Below are 25048 nucleotides of genomic sequence, written 5' to 3' on the forward strand. Positions count from 1 at the left end.
AATTTTGCACTGGTTTTGTATCAGACGAGAAGATGAAATGGAATACATTTCATCGAAAATTTAATTCCAGTAGCCAGAAAAGAAGTGGAACTCCGCTCCTCGTGAATTAGAGTTCATTGTCTTACCCACTGATGCACCTTCCTTTATCTGAGACCTGGAAAAGAAAATAGCTATATTTTTTGTCCATTTATAGTACCCTAGTGGGGGTACGTTCCTTAATTCTTCATTGCCTTATAGTACGTATTTGAGAACTATGTGATGTATCTAGGTAGCAAATGTGCATGGTCTTTGGCTACTAGCACCAGGGTTTCGCCATTTCCTCTCCAAGAAAGGAAGGATGCGGTATCCGCACCTACACTCCAAACGTACTGCAACCGCAAGCACACCCGCGTTCTGTGGATGACCTAGCATTAGGTGTCTGCCACCACCAGTGCTGGCGTCTATAGTCCAGCTACAACAACGACTCCTGGTAGCAAGCCAGCTCAACAACAGTAGCAACAACAAAAGTAATAATAAAATGGTTCAAATGGCTCTGAGCACTACGAGACTTAACATCTGAGGACATCAGTCCCCTAAAACTTAGAACTACTTAATCCTAACTAACCTAAGGACATCACACACATCCATGCCCGAGGCAGGATTCGAACCTGCGACCGTAGCGATGGCGCGGTTCCAGACTGAAGCGCCTAGAACCGCTCGGCCACTCCGGCCGGCAAGTAATAATAATAACGCGGCTTGTTATCATCGATAAACCAGGACGCCACCACTTCAGGGGTCACGTACCTCGAAATAGTCTGCACTAGTAACAGGAATCCCCACCTCAGTAGTACGGGGGCTATTGGGGAAGTAAGATCCGATGGGTCATGAAATGGAAACCACTGCGAAAATCAAAAAAGTTTTATTTATAACAGTTAGCTACACCTTCCAGCTACTTCTCTACGTAGTCACCGCTCCGACGTAGACATATGTCATAGCGTTGTACCAACTTTCCAATACCCTCGTCATAGAAGACAGCCGCCCGTGCTTGCCTCCAATTCTCAATGCTGGTCTGTAGCACGTTGTCTGAGTCAAAATGTTTTCTTCATAGCCAGGAGTCTATGTGAACAGAGATGAAACTCAGGGGGAGCAAATTACGGGCTTTATTATGGGTGATCAAACACTTCGCAATCGAAAATGCCGCAGGAGCATCTTCATTGCCCCTGCAGAGCGCGGCCGAGAACTGTCGTCAATAAGGAGACGCATGACAGTTGTGTTATGTAGGCTGCTTGACATCAGGCGAAATCTCTCACCAGGTCCTCATACTTGGCGGGAGACACTTTTTTCTAGGCATCTTTACGTGGCCATTGTGCTCTCAGAATTGAGAAGAGAGACGTGACGCGATCGATGGGAATACTAGAGACACTGCCCAACATATCTGTGCAAACCTTTATCGGATATTCACTTTGGTCTCCATTTCGCGCCCGATCAGACCTTACTTTCCGAATAGGCCTCGTACTTACGCCGTCGCACGGCAGCAGAGGTGTCAGTCATCGTGCAGTCCCTCATACGGAGTATACTCACGACCAGTACAGAGCGGACCTTACATCCAGGTAGACATCCAACTTGCAGAACAAGCCTTCGTGCTATGCCCCACTGTGTTCGGGCTTCATTAGGAACCTTGAAACGAAATAACTCGACAGTAATATCTCTTCATGTAAATCACCTCAGAGCTGTACAGTAAACAGTAATGTTATTTCTTCGTTTAAATGTGCCCAGAAAAATCAAGTTATTATTTTCAGTCTACTTGACTGCTGTTATTACTGTGTGCACCTTCAGCACTCACACTGGCACTGACCAGAGTTAGTGAAGAAGAAACACAAGCTAGGAAGCACATCTAGCATTGATACGGAGTAATTGTAGGAAACAGTGGACAGTACACGCGCATAAAATAGTTTTAAGAGTGAAATCCGTGGCTGCATTCTTAATTCCGGAAATTACAACTTCTTGTTAAAAATAAGAGGCCAGCATTTATTTGCTATTTTGTTAAAGGGGCCTTTTCCAAACCAGATACGTTAAAATTCTCATAAACTGCCACGTATGGAAAGTTTCTTTCCAGGAAAATGAGTCCAGGTATAATAATTTGTTTGAAATAGCCTAAGGAAGTGCAGTATTCGCCGTGAAAAGGTCAAACAGAACAATCTTGAAAAACATTTTTGTGCATTGCATTAATCACAATCTGTATGGCACCCCTTGAGGACCAACACTGAACTTTTATCTACGCGTGCCGTAAACCATTTGGAAATCTATGCCCCGATGGAATTGAGGAAGACTGGCGTCGTGCGAGTCCTGTCTAAGAAACAGTGACTAAAACAGCCTCCTGGCGTGTAAAAAATCTAAAAGACAGACCGTACAGAAAGATAATGATAACTGAACAGGAATCAGATTCTAAACAGCTGATATGTAATCGATGAATATCTTGAAAGCTACCAAAGACATTGCCAGGAACAGAGAGACGCGTCTTTCTTAACCTTCAGGTGTGAAAGTAACTTCGGAAGTGCCCCAGAAGAGTGTTATATGACCGTTACGGTTCACCACACACCCACAAATGAATTGGTGAATAACGTAAAAGCTCCGTGAGTCTATTCGCGGACGATGCTGGTGTGTATAGGTAAGCACCTACGTCCCAAAATTGTAGCTGTAACCAGCGAGCCCAGCAGAGGGTCGAAGTTGGCGCAGGGACTGGCAGTTGACCCTCAACACAAATACTCTGTTCTTATAAAAATGTCACGGATTCCTTCATGAGGAGTACTGGTCACAACTAGAAGAAAAGCTCCTATAATGGTATGCCCGGAAACTAATACATCTTGATGTTAGAAAGAACTCCGCTGACAGCTGGGAAATTGTTGTCTATTAAAACGCAACCGATGTCGCGGCTTAAAGACGCATCATCGGTCTCTCTTTGTCGTTCGTGCGGGCCGCTTTTGCCTTACCCTGCACCGAGCTGCCCTGCTATCACTCTGATGCGGGCAAATTTTAAAGAATGGAGCACATCATCTTTACCTTCCGCTCGCCATAGTATTAACGATATTCTCTGAGTAGTAGATTTTGACTAGGAGCGATGAGTATGCCTATGACCTTTTAATGTTGTTGTCCCTCATGATGCGGCTTTAAGGCTCCAGACTAGTTGTGTTTTATTAAGCAACAATTTTAGCAGCTGTCAACAGAGTTCTTCCTAACATCATGCCTTTCAATTGTCCGGAATATAAAATACTTTGTGAATGCATGTTGAGATACGGGCCTATCTGTCCTCATTGTCCCATCTGCTGTTACGCAGACAGAAACACTATGGGCTGTACTGCATTTGGTTATCACGCATCCTGACACGTCCTTCAACCTTTCCTCGCAGTGAATCCCGCAATATTTCGAATACAACTGGTTTCATCCGGAACGTGTCAGATGCATTGATCACACGCTCATGCAAGGTCTCAACACTGTCGATATGTTCGGCACAGATCAATGCAATTGCCGGCCGGTGTGGCCGAGCGGTTCTAGGCGCTTCAGTCTGGAACCGCGCGACCGCTACGTCGCAGGTTCGAATCCTGACCCTGGCATGGATGTTTGTGATGTCCTTAGGCTAGTTAGGTTTAATTAGTTCTAAGTTCTAGGGGACTGATGACCTCAGATGTAAGTCCCATAGTGCTCAGAGCCATTTGAACAAAAATTGCAGTCATCATCCCATTGAACTAGAGAAGAGAGAGAGAAGAACCAACGGAGAGCACCGCGTTTCGTTACAGGAGCATTTAGTAATCACGAAAGCGTTACGGAGATGATAGATAATCTCCAGTGGAAGACACTGCAGGAGAGACGCTCAGAAGCTCGGTACGGGCTTTTGTTGAAGTTTCGAGAACAGATTCGAATCCTGCCTCTGGCATGAATGTATGTGATGTCTTTAGATTAGTTAGGTTTAAGTAGTTCTAAGTTCTAGGGGACTGATGACCTCAGATGTTAAGTCCCATAGTGCTTCGAGCCATTTGATTCGAAATTTAAAAGGAGGAATTACGTCCTCCTAGATAGTATTTATCAGAGTGAAAGAGGTTAAATGGCGGGGCTGGTGGAAGACGGGAGTAATAATGTCCAGATAAAGACACGCATCATATAGAAAACAGCGTCAAAAACACGGAAATAACATTAAATCGACGAAAATTTACTTTATTTCATATGTATATCTGCCTCGGAAGTCGAATTTTTGTAGTAAAATATGTGCGACTAGAGTACATGATCTGTTTTGTAACCAGCAACTCTTCTCCCTTCGCAGCGGAAAAATGTAACTTGAGAAAACTCTGATAATATTCGCTTCAAAGAAGCAAACGAAGCAAAAAAACCTCTAAGAAACTAGTGAGAGACAGAGTGGGTGGTTTCACTCTGGTACGGAGCGGCGTACGGATGACAGAAAAGAAAGTCGGAATCCGCTAACAAGGTCGTGTAAGGAAAAGCTGCCTTGCTGACGATGTGAAAGTAACAATGCGGTCTGTTACATGCTGGTACGTAAGCGCAGCTAAGTCGATGTTGACGCCATTAGGGAGGTGGAGCCAAAAGCAACAGCATACGACACAACTGGCGCTTGATGGTTTTCATAATGTTCTTCAGACGCAGGAAACACAATTTTTACTACCTGTTTATCGTCAGATGTTTAAAAAAATGGTTCAAATGGCTCTGAGCACTATGGGACTTAACTTCTAAGGTCATCAGTCCCCTAGAACTTAGAACTACTTAAACCTAACTAACCTAAGGACACCACACACATCCATGTCCGAGGCAGGATTCGAACCTGCGATCGGAGCGGTCGCGCGGTTCCAGACTGTAGCGCCTAGAACCGCTCGGCCACCCCGGCCGGCGTCGGATGTTTAGTGCTAACATTTTCTCTCATATTTTCCCCTCTTAATATTTATTTTTCGTTTGTCTCCTGTCTATTCTCCATCTCTTCTCCATCAAAGCAATCAAACATTCATCTGCAAGACGTGTACCCCTAAAAAAAAAAGAAAAAAACGTGTAACAACGCTCAGTCCACAGGCTACTGTTAGTCATATCCTCACAGAATGGGAACGTAGTCTGATCACGATTCACATCGACTCACTTCCTTAATCCACGACGACGGCTTACACTGAGGTGACAAACGTCGCGGGATACATCCCAATATCCTGTCGGACCTCTTTTTTCCCGGCGTAGGACAGCAACTCGACTTGCATGGACTCGCAAGTCACCTGCGTAAATACTGAACAATGCTGCCGCTGTAGCCACTAATAATTTCCAAAGTGTTGACGGTGCAGGATTTTGAGCAGGAACTGAAATCTTGATTGTGCCCCATAAATGTTCGATGGGATCCATTTCGGGCGATTTGGGTGGCCAAATCATTCACTTTGAATCGTCCATAATGTTCTTGAAACCGGTCGCGAACGACTGTGGCCTGGTGACATGGTGCATTATCATCCACAAAAATTTCATCGACGTTTGGGAACAGAAAGTCCATGAATGGCTGCAAATGGTCTCGAAGTAGCTGCACATAACCATTTCCAGTCAATTACCGGTTCAGTTGGACCAGAGTACCCAGTCTTTTCTACTTAAACGCAGCCTACACCATTATGGAGCCACCACCAGCTTGCACAGTGTTGTCAACTAGAGTCCATGGTTTCATGGGGTCTGCGCCACATTCGAACCCTACCATCAGCTCTTATCATTGAAACCGGGGCTCATCTGACCATGCCATGGTTTTTAGTCATCCATGGTCCAACCGATATTTTCACGAGCCCAGGAGATGCGCTTCAGGCGATGTCGTGTTGTTAGCAAAGGCACTCGAATCGGTCGTCTGCTGCCGTAGCACATTAATGCTAAATTTCGCCGCACTGTCCTAAACGCATATCTTCCTCGTACGTCCCACATAAATTTCTGCGGTTATTTCACGCAATGCTGCTTGTCTTTTAGCACTGACAACTCTACGGTATGCCGCTGCTCTCGGTCGTTAAGTGAAGGCCGTCGGCCACGGCGTTGTCCCTAGTGAGAGTTAATGCCTGTAATTTGATGTTCTCGGGACGTTGATGACACTGTGGATTTCGGAATATTGAATTCCCTAACGACTTACGAAGTGGAATGTCCCAGGCGTCTACCTCCAACTACCATACCGCGTTCAAAGTCTGTTAGTTCCCACCGTGTGGGCGTAATCACGTCGGAAACCTTTTCACATGAATCACCTGAGTACAAGTGACAGCTCTGGCAAAGTACTGTTCTTTTATACCTCGTGTACACGATACTGCCACCATTGGTATAGGATCATATCGCTGTCCCACGACTTTTGTCACCTCAGTGTACATCAGAAGAGAGAATTAAATGAAATTTATTTCCTTTACATCACTCAATACTCTAACAGAAAGCCTCATAACAGCTTTGGAACTCATAGCTTACTCGTTTCTCACCAAAGGTACTATGGGCTCAGGGCAGCATGTGGCGACAATATCAGGCACCGTGAAATCGTCACCTCTGAAATTATTGCCAGTGTTATCCATCACCCATCCCCCCATATGTGAAGACAAACAACTCTGCTAAGAAAATGGTTGAAATGTCGTAGTAACCCTCAGCTGCCCTTACATCTCGACTACAATACCCAGACCGAAATCCAGGAACCCTTAGTCGTAGCTCTGTGAATGGTTCAAATGGCTCTGAGCACTATGTGACTTAACTTCTGAGGTCATCAGTCGCCTAGAACTCAGAATTAATTAAACCTAACTAACCTAAGGACATCACACACATCCATGCCCGAGGCAGGAGTCGAACCTGCGACCGTAACGGTCGCTCGGCTCCAGACTGTAGCGCCTAGAACCGCACGGCCACTCCGGCCGGCTGGTAGCTCTGTGAGAAACGCATCAAAACAAATTTCGATGGTAATCAGACCTGGCCTGATAATGGGCCTCTCCAAATCCCGACCACTTTGATTTAATCAATAATACGTGCAGAGATCCACCTGATTTCAATTTACCAAGAAAGGTATGGGCATATTTAAACAGAATTAGGACAAATCATGGAAGACAGAAATGCTGGCTCCACAAGTAGATAAAAGCTGAAAACGCATTTGACGGTGACAACGTGTAACAGATAATACAGTATGTAATTATGTGGTATCCAAGAAGGAGGTGTTGAAGTAGTACGCAACATGTACACAATGCGACCGATGAAGTTGCGAACTCGCTGTAAACACTGCATTTTAACACACCAAAATCTTACCTACGAACGCCCGGGTTCCCGGGTTCGATTCCCGGCGGGGTCAGGGATTTTCTCTGCCTCGTGATGGCTGGGTGTTGTGTGATGTCCTTAGGTTAGTTAGGTTTAAGTAGTTCTAAGTTCTAGCGGACTTATGACCACAGCAGTTGAGTCCCATAGTGCTCAGAGCCATTTGAACCATTTCTTACCTACGATGTGATTCGTAAATATAAGCTTTTGTAAGATGTTCATATTACCAATGTATGCTCATTTTGTTATATGCCGTATACGACACCGAGTGAGGTAACAGATGTTGAGACACAGGACCTGTAGTTGGGAGGACTGGCATGCAACTACCCACCTGGCCATCCAGGCTTAGGTTTTTCCTGGTTTCTCCAAATCGCTTGAGGCAAACTGTGGTATCAGACCTTTTAGAAGGACACGGACGATTTACCTGCTATCTTTCCCAATCTGTGTTTATGAGGCGGCTCTAATGATCTCGTTGTCGACGGCACGTTAAATCCTAACCTTCCTGGCTTTATTATTTATTATTTGAGAGCTAGAAGCAGCACTGTTAATATGGGCAGATAATATTAAAAACAACTAGAATACCAACAATGACAAATATAGAGTCAGTGTTTTCACTGGAATTTATGAAAATATATCTACTTTTAGCAGCCACACTTTTGTAATACCTAATTCGTCTTTCCACACTTCTTCGCGATAAGTTTTATAATATATGTAAACGAAAACTCATAGTTTATTACGTTTTTTGACCTGTTGATTCGCCAGTTATAATATAAGGGCAGAATAGGTATTTTTTTATTTTTCTTCGTGTGATGGTTTGAATCGAACACACAGGATGCGTGCAGGTGCACTACCCTAAGGTACTCATGACTCTCATGGCCTTTTTACGAGCCACAGCAACTGATGGGATGTTGTGCGGCCCCTCTAGAAACCGAACTGCTCATGTGAGATGAGGGCCTGAACAGTGACGTGATGTAGAAGCCACCCAGTTTGCCTAACGGATTTTCTTCGATCCTACAAGCTTGTGTTATTTTCCTTTGTTACTATATCTAAAGCATTACTCTTCTCAGTGTCCGGTCTTTCTCTTCCTTCGTGTGTTTTTTGATCGCCTTTCAAACAACAGATGCTCTGACTTCCGAGCCCCACTGATTCCGGTCGAAGCTGCCTGTGGTAGCAGTTCTGTGTGTTAGAGTTGTGTGAATGTGTGTGTGCTTCTTTGCTAAAGAAGGCTTTAATCGAAATGTAGAACAGTCTTTTCATTGTGCCTGTCGGCAACTCAACTGTTCATCTTTATGGTGAGTAGCAATTTATCCTTCTCCTAATAATGATGATATTCCGACCTTGAGTCTCCAGAGTTTAACGTCTCGTCGACAGCGAAGACATTAGAGACTGAGCACAAGCTCGAATTACGAAAGGATGAGGATAGAAATCGACCGTACCATTCTCAAAGGAACCATCCCGGCATTTGCTTGGAGCGATTTAGGGAAATCTTGGTAAAACTAAATGTGGATGGTGATATGAACCGTCTATCTTCTGAACGCGAGTCCAATGTGCTAACCACTGTGCCAGCTCGTTCGGTCAAGGTAGCAGTAACAAAAATTCACATGACATGAAGTGTACTACATACTTGGATATACAAACGATTAGCACTTACTTTTATGGCTCATTGACCTGGTGCAAACCATAACGTTGTGTTGTATGGATTAAATTCTGCTACTTACACTAGCTCCATATTTCATTGGTTGGGAGTAGCATGGACGTATATGGTAGCTTTGTCTTTATGGACCTCTGATTGGTCAGAACCAAGGAACAGAGACTCCTCTGAAGCTTGACGATGAGTGGTCGTGAAGTTCGTGCCCAGAGCAGAAGTGTGTTCATTGCTCAGGGTAGTTATTATTGATCCAGTGATATCAATCTTTAATTGCATTCCTATCAATGAGTTGGGTTTCTTTCAGGCATAGCCAGGAGTGATTGTAAGCCAGGTATCAGTCACTATTCGTAGCATGAGTAGAAGGGTGCTTGCTGCTCAGCTTGTTTAATTTTAATGTTTTGTGGTTCAACAGTAAATACACTTCAGTAAGTTTGCGGCTTGCGTTCCAATAAGAAGGTTGCATGGAGCAGTCATTTATCCCAAGATATAACTTCATGCATTCATTTGGAAGTGGGTAGCGTGAGGTAACCACGATTTTAGCAGTAGCTGTGAAAAATATTGCTGGATTGACACATCTTATCTTTCATTCATAACAGATTTGAAGTCATCGCAATCAGAGTTCTATCCCTATCACATAATAAATATTTAACTCTTGTAATAAGTAACATCAGTGATTATATTTTCTGTAGTTAAGTTGGGTCCACATAATGAGCCAGGATTGGCAGAGAGTACCAGGGCAGTGACTCACTGTCCTGTTGCCCCCCCCCTTTCCCTCCCCCCCCCCCCCTCCTGAGGATATCGGCTCGCCTCTCAGAGGAAGATGCAAGGGGGATCAGTCGAAGTGTCCGTGCGCGCCAGGTACACTGCCACAACCAAAGCACTATTTGCCCCGGGCATGTAGGAGTCTCACTCCGGCATTGGGTTTCAGGTCTCAGTTCAACTAAGTCGTATAACTTACCGTGACAAGCACCTGCCCTAGTACACAATCTTGGTTTTTAGAAGCTGTGCCATTCTGTCAAAACACTTTTCGAAAGAACTTTGTTTTCCACCGACAAATCGCCTTCCTGGAATGCTGTGAAGGTAGAAGTTCAAATGGTTCAAATGGCTCTGAGCACTATGGGACTTAACTTCTGAGGTCATCAGTCCCCTAGAACTTACAACTACTTAAACCTAACTAAGCTAAGGACATCACACACATCCATGCCCGAGGCAGGATTCGAACCTGCGACCGTAGCGGTCGCGCGGTTCCAGACTGTAGCGCCTAGAACCGCTCGGCCACCCTGGCCGGCGGTAGAAGTTCACCATACACACTGATCTCTGCGTTCTGTGACAAGTAACACAGCTGCATTGTGTTCAGGAATTCTTTTCCGCCTTTGCAAGTCGTTGGGCCGAATCTATGGCCCTACTTTACGCAGAGTGAACACCCTCTTGTCTAAAAAGTTGTAAGAGGGCTGGTTAATCTGAAAAAAGTAGCAGAGAAAAGCAAGTCAGGACATTAGTTATCAAGAAATTCGGACTGAAGATTGAGAGCGTAAGAAAACTTGTATAGGATCTGCATACGTAGGACTTAGGTGATTGGTTAACATTGTAAAACATTTGTTTGGTGAGGAGTTAGTTATTTTGTTAACAATAATATCAGTTGCCAGCATTTTGCAGAGCCTTTCTCATTGACATATGAGGAATGTGAGGACTTGTGGAGGGGAGACAGAAGTCTGCTTCGATAGGGAGCACTTGGTCTGTGGACTCTGGAGAGAGTAGTTCGCTTTGGGATTCTGAAGAGAAGGCGTCATCTAGAGAGCTTGAGGGAGGCACTGACCAGCGGATGTGTTGCAGACTGCAGCGCTAGGAATTTTCCGCACTACTGAATACAGAATATCATGAGAAACTGCAGCTTAGGTGAGCAGGATATGAGACTCTCCAAGCATTTGTGGGCACTTTATTAATATCAAGTAGGTTTCACGTATCTTATGCTTTTCCCAGGTCACTGAAAGTTCATTTATGACTCGATCAGTTATGTTATCTGCATGTTTCAGCTTTTTATTCTTCTGGCGCAACGAGGCAACCACTGCGCAATCACTGCGGATTTGTTTTCCCGTGACTCAGCTGTAAGATCCCAGTTTGGCCCCTTTTACCTAAACCACCCAGTCATTTCTAGGTCTTTTAAGTGTCAGATTAGAAGTGTTCCATGTTAATAACTGGCAATTTTCGTGATCTCTACATTTTTCAAGACTGAATAGATCCTACGATTATATTGCGTGGGCCATTGTTTCACTCCATTGTTAGATGATCACCTTGGTTATTATCTTTTGTGAGGTGCAACACCAATGACTCGTGTTTGCTAGTGCCACCTCCGTCCCATTAGTTATTTGTCGCATTACAGTTTTATTAAAGCATGTGAGTCCATTAAGAGCAATTTGAATATCGGCTAGTTCAACCGACACGGATAATTCTGACATCCATAGGGGTATGTCAAAAGCTCAGTTGACCCTTCAATGTTACATCAAGCATTGCAAATATGGAATAAATTCCTGTAATCCCTTAAAATTTACGCACTCATTACTATAAAGTAGACCCGTACATTCCTGTAATAGTTTTACAGAGCCAAATCATTAACAGACCCATGCCTGTGTGTGATCTTCTGTGAGATGGACTCAAGTTTTGAATACCCAAGGTGACCTATCAGAACTCCGGTGACGTGTGCCTGACATTGTATATTTCCACTTCCTGCAACTCTCACATGAACTGTTAGGTTCTTAAAACCAGCCACACTCTCAAGTCTGCACTTAAACAAAGATGCTGCAAGCATTTTAGCTGAACCATATAAAGTGTAGGTGTAATACCATCTACATATTGTATATAAGAAAATATTGTGCTGCCTGTTTCTCATTCAGAAACAGTATTTGGACGTTGTTTGCGAAATAGCAGTCTTATGCCTCAAGACCAAAACATTTCGGAATTCGACAGTGGCAGTATTGTGCTGAGGTTTATCGTTCCACAATACTGCTTCTCGCGTTGGTCGAGATCATACACTGTCATTGAAGAATATGGACTCGAAGGCTTGAGAACGCCAAGCGAGATATCAACGGTCCTACTCGACAAGCGCCTGAGAGGATGGTTCACTTGGGTGTGCAGGATCATAAAGCCACGTCACGTGTTATGAGTCAGCAAATGGACTTTTCTACTTCAAGAAAAATATCTACAAGGACAGTGCGACGATATCTGGAGCCCCATGAACTCTCAGCTCGGCGACCACTTTTACAGCTTCCTTTGATATGGCAAAAGAGAGATGCGCGACGGCAGTAGTGCATCCAACGTCAACATTGAACACGGGAGTGGCACCACGTCGTCTTGGTGTCGTGGTTCTATGAACAGCACCATGATGTATGTACCCGTGTGTCGAGACTCTGAGGACAACACACTGCTAAATGGCATTTGTCATCGCCATAGCGGCACGGCACTTTGCGTGATGGTATGAGGAGCCATTTTATACACAAGGAGATCACCTTTGGTTTGCATAGGTAATTTGATCAGCAGCTATTACACTTCAAATGTGTGAAGGCTGGCTGATGTGCCTTATCTTCTAGATCTTGTGACGTTATCTTCCAACGTATAAGATAGACTCCACGTCGCTGGTGCTGTTCTGACACACTTGATAGACTGTTTCTCTGGTCAGCATGTTCTCCAGACCTTTCACCCACTGAAAACATTCCATCATGGGTTGGCGAGAGACTGGCACGCCAACACTCTGCAGCCACTACGATTCATAATCTGTGGCAGTCAGTTGAAGCAGCGTGGAATTACGTGTGCGTATGTCATCCTTGTCCAGTTCGACTCGCTAATTGGCCAGGTTAGAGCCATTGTTGTTGCCAGATGTGGCAGCTCATTGTGATAAGTATCGCAATCTTTTTACGACCAAATCACCAAGAGATATAATCATGTGTTCTAATTACTGTGCTGTTCGCGTAAAATAAGTAAAATTTAGCTAGTTTGCTGTCCCACCTGGTGCTGCAATTTTATGACCAACAGTGCACTACCACGTAAACAACTTAAAAATAGCTCCACTTATCCAGTTCCGAGAAAATGGTTTTTGTAGGTCTTCCTCCAGTCCTACATATTCCGAAATAAGAATCCCTGCTATCAGGGATTTTTTTAAAAAAAGAACCGAGATCTTTTATGACCCAGTTCTCGAATATCTCACCTTAACCATCCTGGAAAGAAACGAGAATTAAAAATAAGACTTGTCAAGTCTAAAAACAAGACTTGTCAAGTCTAGATGCGTATTAATCATTACCAACAAAACAAGTGACCTAACAAGGGAACCTCCCCATCGCACCCCCCTCAGATTTAGTTATAAGTTGGCACAGGGATAGGCCTTGAATAACTGAACACAGATCAATCGAGAAAACAGGAAAAAAATAAGCAAAATATACAAACTGAGTAGTCCATGCGCAACGTAGGCAACATCAAGGAGAGTGTCGGCTTACGAGCGCCGTGGTCCCGTGGTTAGCGTGAGCAGCTGCGAAAGGAGAGGTCCTTGGTTCGAATCTTCCTTCGGGTGGAAAGTTTAATTTTTTATTTTCAGATAATTATTAAAGTTCAGGCACTCACACATAATCAACTTCGCTCTCCAAAATTCCAGGACATGTTCAGATTTGCTTGGACATAAGCAGGATTTGACGGTCTACGCACGGAAACATTTGAAAACGTAAAAAACATATGTTTTGACAGAGCACAGGGAAAACTGTGCGACTGTGAAACTGTTGCATTCATTTGTTGCAGTTTATGTGGCAAACTCTTATGTTTTCATCACTTTTTTGGGAGTGATTATCACATCCACAAGAAAACCTAAATCGGGCAAGGTAGAAGAATCTTTTTACCCATTCACCAAGTGTGCAAGTTAGGTGGGTCGACAACATATTCCTGTCATGTGACACACATGCCGTCACCAGTGTCGTAAAGAATATATCAGACGTGTTTTCCTGTGGAGGAATCGGTTGACCTATGACCTTGCGATCAAATGTTTTCGGTTCCTATTGGAGTGGCAGGTCCTTTCGTCTACTAATCGCTCGGTTTTGCGGTGCGGTCACAAAACACTGACACTAAACTTATTACAGTGAACAGAGACGTGAATGAATGAACGGACAGATCGTAACTTTGCGAAAATAAAGAAGGTAAAATTTTCACTCGAGGGAGGACTCGAACCAAGGACCTCTCGTTGCGCAGTTGCTCATTCTAACCACGGGACCACGGCGCTCCTCCGCTTATCTTGTCCTTGATGTTGCCTATTCTGCACATGGACTACTCAGTTTGTATATTTTGCTTCTTTTTTCATAGTTCCACACAACTTCTTCCGGTTTTCTCGATTGATCTGTGTTTAGTTTTTCAAGGCCTATCCACTGTGTCAATTTATAACTAAATCTGAGGGGGGTGCGATGGGGAGGTTCCCTTGTAAGTATTAAGGGAATTGCAGTCCAAGGTCATACGTAGAAATACTATTATATTTTTTTCATATGTTCTCTTATTTTGTGATCTCGGCATCTGTGCAGAGTTCCGCTTATCTTACAAGTTTGTAATTAGTGTGTCATCAGGGATTGAAAAAAATTATTCTAGGTAATAGGAAAGCATAGAACAGCACTTGAATATTCAACACTGAAAACTCAATGAAGGAAAAAGTTAATGAGTATTTCTTTTTGCAGGGAGACTGCGGTGACAATTTACGCCAGCTGATCGAGGAGTTGCGCAATGGCTCTCTGTGGGCTTCAAGCAGTGAGTACTTATTTTTTAACAGTATTTAACGATATATAGAAGAGACGCGAAAGAGTTTTATACGAAGATTTTATCTTATAGTATGTGGTACTGGCATACTAATCTTGCTTTCGCTCAAAAGGGCAGTACACTTATTGATGACCAGCTATTACTACCGTTAACATACACGGAGTTCGTTTTGCAATATTGCGACACGCGCTATCGAAATCTACTCAAACTTAACGACGAGAAGTTATCTGTGTGAATAGAAACAACTGGAGCCATTGTTGCACAAATTCTGAATTGTAAGTCGCGACCAAGTTCGTTTTTCCTAAGGAAGTAAAATTTAGAGAACAAAAAATTACTGTTCCTCTGGAAGTGCGACGGGCGTTCAATAAGCAATGCAACACATTTTTTTTCTGAAAGCAGGTTCACTTTATTCAGGATTACAATACGCCATGTTATTCCCCATTTTTTTGGCTACAAAACCGTAATTTTCAACATAACCGCCGTTCAGAGCGACGGCCATACGCCACCTTACTGGGAGGGCCTGAATGCCTGCAAGCATTTCCGCACGGATGATCCTTCGTTGCTCTTGATGGTTATCTGTTAGGCGACGATGAATCCGGCGGAAACACATCTTTTAGTACCCAAACTGGTGAATGAGTGTGTCAGCACGACCAACAGAGTCGCCCAGTTCTGCAGCGAGGCGTTTGATTGCGATACGTCGATCACCTCGGTTGAGAGGGTTCGCACGCTGAAACATTGCGGGAGTCACAGCTGTGTGCGGTCAGCTAGCACGCGGGAGATCGGATAGGTTTGCACGTCCTTGGTCCGATAGTGACAGACGCCTCATTCAATGACTCACCGTGCTTTTGTTCACTTTCACAGAGTTTTATTCCTACCTTTCCCAGCCATGTAATTGTAACATAAATCGATTGGAATCCTCAGGGTACCATCACGCTGACATTATTGTTTTCTTTTTCGCCCTCAACTCAAGATATAGTGTCTTCGTTCCTAAGATAATATCGTTAATTTCCGAAACATCGTTGAACATATTTTTCATTCATCGAGGCCGGCCGCGGTGGCCGTGCGGTTCTAGGCGCTCCAGTCCGGAGCCGCGCTGCTGTTACGGTCGCAGGTTCGAATCCTGCCTCGGGCATGGGTGTGTGTGATGTCCTTAGGTTAGTTAGGTTTAAGTAGTTCTAAGTTCTAGGGGACTGATGACCACAGCAGTTGAGTCCCATAGTGCTCAGAGCCATTTGAACCATTTTTCATTCATCGAACATAAGATTCGTTACTAAATGATTACTTCACCGCTAGTCTCCCTTCATGCAATAGCTGTGAATAGTGTGACTCCAGCTTACTGCTTCTCTTCCTAGCAGTTTATCAGCCATCACAAATGATATTACACCGATTACCACTTATCACAGAAACAAAGATAACTAGAGAGAACACAGAATACTTTAAGTGAAATTTGACTGTGTTGCTGTTGTGTCATAGCAGTTCTACGCGTAGATAGCACATAGGGTCCAGTGGCACTACAATCCTCTTGCGTCAGTTGAACATTGTGACTGCATATTTGAGGAAAGTACGGAAGTAGTTTGTGTCGGATAAACGTAAGAATATATCCAGATGCAAACTGAGTCGACAAAAAGTTGAGCAATCTGGATATTTAAAATGGTGGTACTAATAACGGAACAGCTTGCGTCTCCACTTCTCCCTCAGCATCGACTGTAAATTAAACCCTGCCTACTAATCATCAAACAGAAAATCCACAATAGACTATAAATAACAGCTATCTCACCAAGGGAATTTCCCCCTCCATTATTATCCTTAGCTACTAAACTTTGATCCAATGCAAACTCTCTTATGATAACGCCCTCTCATCAGGTTCATAAGATTCCCATCCCTCTTCATCCATAGTGGACACCTCTCTACATCCTACACATTCAGAGTACTTGACTCCAACAACCTCATTGTTTACCTTTAATGTGCAACCCTTGCATGCTTCCGAGCCAATACCAATACATTCCACCGACCCTTAGTAAACAACAAGGTGTGTTAACAAACCTGGATGCAGTTCTAAATGGGAAATACGGAGCCTGCCGATACCATCCTATCGCTTTGATCAATGTCTTCACAAAAATGATGGACATGACCCGCTCATCACAATCCAGTTGCATAATTTACGCGCCATAGCAAGAATTGTAATTATTATAATGGCATCACAACCACTGGCTTCGCTAACTCACAACCGAGCTGTCACGTTTCAATCTAACCTGGACCTTGGGCTACGCTACGGATCAGTATGCTACCACAGCTAAGACTTCGAATTCACTTTAGTTGGCTCATAGCACACAGACCGAGCTGGCCAAGAGCTAAGACACTGGACTCTTATTCTGGAGGACGGAGATTCATATCCTCGTCTGGCTATCCAGATTTAGGGTTGCCATGATGTCCCTTAACTACTTGAGGCAAATGCACAGCCGACTTCCTTCCCAAAGCGTCCCTTTCCGAGCATGTGGTCCGTCTCTAGTGACGTTGTATCGGTGGGACAATAAACCCCAATGTTCCTCCCTTTCGCTAACTCACAATCAAACTATTACCTTCCAACTTAATCTAAACCTCGGGCTACGCAACGGATCAGTCTGTCACCACATTCTGCCTTCCAGAAAATAGTACAGAAACAAAATAAATATATTGTCAGCGTCCTGTTCTATTTTTGCACAAGTCTGAAGCCACATGCCACAATATCATTAGCTCATTGTCAAATCCGAGATCCAGTATCTCTAAGCTCAAGCCATGGCCGTTATCATCATTTCCTTGGGTTTTTGACCCACACTGGCGTAGGGTCGGCATGGTTATTAACGGATGTGGCGTGGTTAATTAAGGCGGTGGCCGGATGCCCTTCCTGTCGCCACCCCATGTCCCCCTGGACAGAATATGTGTACCCCCCAACTACACTGATCAGTCAGAACATTATGACCACCTAGCTAATAGACAGTCTGTCCGCCTTTGGCAGGGACAACACAGGCGACGCATCGTGGCAGGTAAGCAGTGAGGCCTTGGTGGATCGCTGGAGGGAGATGGCACCACATCTGGACACACAAGTCACCTAATTCCCGTAAATTTCGGTGGCAGGGGAGATGAGCTCTGACGCCACGCTCAATCACATCCCACATGTATTCCATCGGGTTCAGATCTGGTGAGTTTGGGGGCCAGCACATCAACTGGAACTCGCCATCGTGTTCCGCGAACCCCTCCACCTCACACTTGTGACATGATGCTTTATCTTCTTGAAAAGTGCCACTGCTGTCGGCAAACATGATCGTTATGAAGGGGTGTCTGTGGTCTACAGCCAGTGCACGATACTCCTTGGCCTTCATGGTGCCTTTCACGAGCTCCACTGGACCCATTGATGCCCATGTGAAAGTTCCACAGAGCATAATGGACCCGCTGCCACCTCGTCTCTGTTCCGCAGTACAGGTGTGAATGGGTTCTTCCTCTGGGAGAAGACGGATTCGCACTCTCTCATCGGTATGATCAAGAAGGTATCACGATTCATCAGACCATGCAACGCTCTGCCACCGCACAAATTTCCAGTGCCGATGGTCGCATGCCCATTTCAGTCATAGTTGACATCGTGGTGTTATTGTTTGCACATGCATGGGTCGTCGGCTGCGGCCGCCCATCTTTAACAGTTTTCGGTGCCCTGTGTGTTCAGACACACTTGTACTCTGCCCGGCCTGAAAGTCTAATGTTAGTTCCGCCATGGATAGACACCTGTCCTCTTTTACCTGTCTGTCCAGCCTACGAGGTCCGACATCTGTAATGAGGGGTAGCTACCCAAGCCCACGACATCTGGACGTGGTTTCACCTTGGTTTCGTTACGTGTTGAAGACACTCATCACAGCTCTCCTCGAACACCCGAAAAGTCGTACAGTTTCCGATATGTTCCTGCCGAGCCTCTGGGTCATCACAATCTACCCTCGATCAAACTAAGATAGGTCGTGCGCCTTCCCCATCCTACACACGGACAGCACTCTCACTGATACTACAAGCACCGTGCGTGTGTCTGATTACCAGTCATCCCCCACCAAGTGACGCCATCACCTGGACGGGTTTATATCGACAGTAGGCCAGTGGTGGCTAAAATGGCTCTGAGCACTATGGGACTTAACATCTATGGTCATCAGTTCCCTAGAACTTAGAACTACTTAAACCTAACTAACCTAAGGACATCACACAACACCCAGCCATCACGAGGCAGAGAAAATCCCTGACCCCGCCGGGAATCGAACCCGGGAACCCGGGCGTGGGAAGCGAGAACGCTACCGCACGACCACGAGATGCGGGCTAGGCCAGTGGTCATAATGTTCTGGCTGACCAGTGTATCTGTTATTCGTGTGAAACTGAGCGAAAGTTTTTCGATATTTATGAATCATGTAACTGAGGCGGGACTTGGGTACCAGCCCGGTATCCACTAGTGGTATGTGGAAAACCGCCTAAAAACTACATCTAGACTGGCCGGCAGACCGATCCTCGCCGTTAATCCACCGGGCAGATTCGAACCGGAGGTTCGAGTCCTCCATCGGGCATGGGTGTGTTTGTTGTTCTTAGCATAAGTTAGTTTAAGTAGTGTGTAAGTCTAGGGATCGATGAATTCAACAGTTTGGTCCCTTAAGAATTCACACACATTTGAACATTTTTTGATTCGATCCGGGGCGGCACACTTCTCTGTCCCGGAAGTAGCGCTTAAACACGGATGGCTATCCAGGCGAATTGTTTAAGCTACACCACAACGTAGAAAAATAGAAAATTAAGCAAAATCAGGCATGAAAACATTCTGAGAAAAGCACCCAAGATTAGCGTTGTACAATTATAACACAATTTTTTTAGGTTTTCTTGGTTACTTGTTAACTTATTGCCTGTTGGCTTTTCTCTCGGGATCTTCGGTAGACGTTTGTGTAACGACTTTCCTGACCTTTCGCCATCATGAGTGGTTGGCATTGTCAAAGGAAAACACTCCACCCGCCACCAGTGATATAGCACTAACCTTTCACAACGCAAGGCAGTCGTGCTGGCGAAACGACAGAAAAATCGTTAAGCAGATGTCCGTTAAAGATCCATAGACAAAAGCCAACAGACAATACCTTAATTATAACACAGTCATAACTATGGTTCCAGCACTTCTCTTAATAATGGTGTTGCTACGGTGAATAGGAATGTATTGCGACAAGCACAGCAAACCTATTTCACCTAAAGAATTTGAGTTTGTTACCGCCATTGATCGCATTATGTAGCAGCCAATTCCCACGCGCTTGGGGAGCCGCCGCCGATTCTAGTTGGTCACGTGCGAGCGCATTCACGTGTCTGGTCTGGTGTGTTAGGCGGACGCGGTGAAAGTCGCGTCTCCCAGCGCCACGGTCTGGCTTTCCGGCCCAGAGGCACGTTCTGCGGCCACCGCAATCCAGCATTCCAGCGGTGCCTCAGCAATAGTCGTTTCCTAAAGGGTCCACAGAGCTGGTGCAGCCGGGAGACACTGTATGACCGTCCCAATGTACCGAGTGATCAAAAAGTCAGTATAAATTTGAAAACTGAATAAATCACGGAATAATGTAGATAGAGAGGTACAAATTGACACACATGCTTGGAATGACATGGGGTTTTATTAGAACCAAAAAAAAAATACAAAAGTTCAAAAAATGTCCGACAGGTGGCGCTTCATCTGATCAGAATAGCAATAATTAGCATAACAAAGTAAGACAAAGCAAAGATGATGTTCTTTACAGGAAATGCTCAATATGCCCACCATCATTCCTCAACAATAGCTGTAGTCGAGGAATAATGTTGTGAACAGCACCGTAAAGCATGTCCGGAGTTATGGTGAGGCATTGGCGTCGATGGGGTTTTATTAGAACCAAAAAAAATACAAAAGTTCAAAAAATGTCCGACAGGTGGCGCTTCATCTGATCAGAATAGCAATAATTAGCATAACAAAGTAAGACAAAGCAAAGATGATGTTCTTTACAGGAAATGCTCAATATGTCCACCATCGTTCCTCAACAATAGCTGTAGTCGAGGAATAATGTTGTGAACAGCACCGTAAAGCATGTCCGGAGTTATGGTGAGGCATTGGCGTCGATGGGGTTTTATTAGAACCAAAAAAATACAAAAGTTCAAAAAATGTCACACAGGTGGCGCTTCATATGATCAGAATAGCAATAATTAGCATAACAAAGTAAGACAAAGCAAAGATGATGTTCTTTACAGGAAATGCTTAATATGTCCACCATCATTCCTCAACAATAGCTGTAGTCGAGGAATAATGTTGTGAACAGCACCGTAAAGCATGTCCGGAGTTATGGTGAGGCATTGGCGTCGGATGTTGTCTTTCAGCATCCCTAGATATGTCGGTCGATCACGATACACTTGAGACTTCAGGTAACCCCAAAGCCAATAATCGCACGGACTGAGGTCTGGGGACCTGGGAGGTCAAGCATGACGAAAGCACACGATCATCACCAAACGACGCGCGCAAGAGATCTTTCACACGTCTAGCAGTATGAGGTGGAGCGCCATCCTGCATAAACATCGTACGTTCCAGCAGGTGTTTATCAGCCAGGCTGAGGATGATGCGATTCTGTAACATATCGGCGTACCTCTCACCCGTCACGGTAGCAGTTACAAAACCAGAATCACGCATTTCCTCGAAGAAAAAAAGGCCCGATAACGGTAGATGTGGTAAATGCAACCCGTACCGTGGCTTTCTCGTCGTGCGATGGAGTTTCCGTGACAGTTCTAGGATTTTCGGTAGCCCAAATTCTGCAGTTGTGGGCGTTGACAGACCCTCGGAGCGTAAAATGAGCTTCATCGGTCCACAGCACGTTACTCAACCAATCGTCATCTTCCGCCATCTTTTGAAATGTCCACACCGCAAATGCTCTCCGCTTCACTAAATCGCCAGGTAACAGTTCATGATGCCGATGGATTTTGTACGGATAGCATCGGAGGGTACGCCTTAGTGCCAACCAAACAGTAGTGTATGGAACGCCGGTGCGACGTGCGACTGCACGAGCGCTGACTTCCCCGTGCATAGGCGAACCCGCTACAGTCTCCATTTCTTCCTGAACTGTCTCAGCAGCATTACGCCTTGTGCTTGGTCGGCCACTACGGGGTCTATCGTCTAAACAATACGTGGCTTCGAACTTCGAAATCATTCTCGCCACAGCTGCATTTGTCAACGGACCTTTACCCGTTCGAATCCCCTTCCTATGGCGATAGGATCGTAAAGCTGAACTAGCACGTTCCCCATTCTGATAATACAGCTTCACTAAAAGCGCCTTTTCAGGTAACGTCAACATGCTGCGACTGCTGGCGCATCTGATTCTCTCTCTCATTACAGCTCCTTTTATACACGATTGTCATGCGCAGTCACTGACGTTTTGCTGTCCAGCGCCATCTGTCGGACATTTTGTGAACTTTGTTTTTTTTTTTGGTTCTAATAAAACCCCATGTCATTCCAAGCATGTCTGTCAATTTTTACCTCTCTATCTACATTATTCCGAGGTTTATTAAGTTTTCAAATTTATACTGACTTTTTCATCACCCGGTATCTTGTAGAGGTGAACGTGATCTCTGAGAGTGGATTCGAAATCAGACAGCTCAAGAGTGCGTTCTGCAAGTATTAATGGCCCTAAGGATACCAAGGAAGCATTCTATTGCCCCATTGCAGCCTGTTAACGGTTTACGAGCATATGGAATAAGTTCACAGACTGTGAGTGGCTCGACGACATCTTAAGTAATAAGACCCAGTACGTTGTCCCTGATGGCGAGAGTCCATCAGAGGCAAGGGTATCGTCAGGAGTGCCCCAGGAAAGTGTGATAGGACAACTGTTGTTCTCTACATACGTAAATGATTTGGAGGACAGGTTGCTTGCTGATGATGCTTTGGTGCACGGCAATGTTCCGAAGTTGAGTGACAAGATACAAGACGACTTAGGCAAAATTTCCAGTTGGTGTGATGATTGGCAGCTAGCACTAATGTGAAAAAATGTAACTTAATGCAGATGACTAGGAAGAACAATCCTGGATACAGTATTACTAGTGTCCTGCTTGATACAGAAAGGCGTTTAAGTATCTAGGCATGACATCGCAAAGCGATATGAAATGGAACGACCACGACCATGTGAGAACTATGGTGGGGAAGGCCAATGGTCGACTTCGGTTTATTGGGAGAATTTTAGGAAAGAGTGGTTCACCTGTAAAGGAGGCCGCATATAGGACCCTAGTGCGAGCTATTCTTGAATACTGCTCGAGTATTTGGGATCCGTACCTGGTCGGATTGAAGGAAGACATCAAAGCATTTCAGAGGGGGGCTACTAGGTTTGTTACTGGTAGGTTCGAACAACACATAAGTGTTACGGAGATTCTTCCGAAACTCAAATAGGAATGCCTGGAGTGGAGGCGGCGTTCTATATCTACATCCATACTCCGCAAGCCACCTGGCGGTGTGTGGCGGAGGGTACTTTGATTACCTCCATCGGTTCTCCCTTCTATTCCAGTCTCGTATTGTTCGTGGAAAGAAAGATTGTCGGTATGCCTCTGAGTGGGCTCTAATCTCTCTGATTTTATCCTCATGGTCTCTTCGCGAGATATACGTAGGAGAGAGCAATATACTGCTTGACTCCTCGGTGAAGATATGTTCTCTAAACTTCAACAAAAGCCTGTACCGAGCTACTGAGGGTCTCTGCTACAAAGTCTTCCACTGGAGTTTATCTATCATCTCCGTAACGCTTTCGCGATTACCAAATGATCCTGTAACGAAGCGCGCTGCTCTCCGTTGGATCTTCTGTATCTCCTCTGTCAACCCTATCTGGTACGGATCCCACACTGGTGAGCAATATTCAAGCAGTGGGCGAACAAGTGTACTGTAACCTACTTCCTTTGTTTTCAGATTGCATTTCCTTAGGACTCTTCCAATGAATCTCAATCTGGCATCTGCTTTACCGACGATCTTTTCAAGAAATACTATTGGGAAAATTTAGAGAACCGGCATTTGAAGGTGACTGCCGAACCATTCTACTGTCACCAACATAAATTGTGCGTAAGGAACACAAAAATAAGATTTGAGAATTTAAGGCTCATACGGAGGCATCTTGACATTCATTTTTTCCTCGTTATATTTGCGAGTGAAACAGGAAAGGAAATGACTAGTAGTGGTTCAGTATACCCTCAGCCACGCACCGTACGACGGCTTACTGAGTATATATGTAGATGTAGAGGTAGATGAATCCATTAACGTATGGAGCGAGGGAAAAATGACTGCTTAGTTATGCGCCCTAATCTCTCTTGTAATGTTGTAATGATCTGTACACGAAATATACGAAGTAGGTAATATAGCTGTCGTTCGCCGTATCTACTACAATAGATTATAAACGAGGGAGCAATACAATATAATTGTTCGTACTAGACTCTTGCGAAATATTTCCGTTTGAACGCGCTCGACCTTCCCATAATCCTTCCAACAAATATGTCTTTCAGTCGTCTCCCCTAATATTTATTTCACATATTCATTTCTTAATATGACACCTAAAAACTTAAACGATGTGATCGGCTCCAGAAACTTAGAGCTAAGCCTGTTATCGAAGAGTAGTTGGTTCTTTCTCGTAGTTACGCGCACTGTCTTGAATATCTCCGTAATGAAAGAGAGCAGCCATTTACAACACTAAATGGAAATTGTGTCATATTCTTAAAGAATTTCCTTGCGATCGTCTAACGATGATAATTCATGTGGGCAACAACATCATAGTGAATAATCTAGTAGTACTGCTGAGCCCATCTCATAACTCGTTTACGTATATCAGGAACATCAGAGGAGCTATTATGATTCCTTGGCGCTCATTCGACGTTACCTATCGTTTCATTTTGATCATGCGCCCTCTAGTAATGGATACTGCGCTGTATTAGTCAAAATTTCAGCGACTTGTCGCGTGTCTGTGTAGATAATCTGCATATGTATGGTCGTATTTGGTTATTAGTTAAGTCTGGAAAAAGTTGAACGCATTTCGGGACTATATGAAGGTGTACATTCATCAACGGTTTTCAAGGCTTCGTGTACGCATAATACAAGCGAGTTGTGAAAGGTCATAACAGTTGAGCCCGGAAGTTCTCTAGGAACCTGCAACGGACGCACGTCAGTGATGTTAGCCTGTAGACCACTGCATCCATTCTAACCAGCATTCGTTTCCACTGTTGCGGTACCAGCCGGCCGTGGTAGCCGAGCGGTTCTAGGCGCTTCAGTCGCAGGTCGAAGGTTCAAATCCTGCTTCGGGCATGGATGTGTGTGATGTTCTTAGGTTAGTTAGGTTTAAGTAGGTCTAAGTTCTAGGGGAC

At 44.6% G+C, this 25048-nt stretch overlaps 1 protein-coding gene across 1 annotated transcript in view; it reads left to right on the forward strand.

Moving 5' to 3' along the window:
* Window positions 1-25048, forward strand: part of LOC124722223 (nose resistant to fluoxetine protein 6-like) — a 157313-nt gene that overhangs the window by 42263 nt on the left and 90002 nt on the right. Inside the window, exon 2 of the mRNA XM_047247417.1 lies at window positions 14602-14671. Within this exon, the coding sequence (XP_047103373.1) occupies window positions 14602-14671 (70 nt within the window). The remainder of the gene's footprint in view (window positions 1-14601; window positions 14672-25048) is intronic.

The sequence above is a fragment of the Schistocerca piceifrons genome, chromosome X, assembly GCF_021461385.2.
Source record: "Schistocerca piceifrons isolate TAMUIC-IGC-003096 chromosome X, iqSchPice1.1, whole genome shotgun sequence".
In the NCBI taxonomy this organism is placed as follows: Eukaryota; Metazoa; Arthropoda; class Insecta; order Orthoptera; family Acrididae; genus Schistocerca; species Schistocerca piceifrons.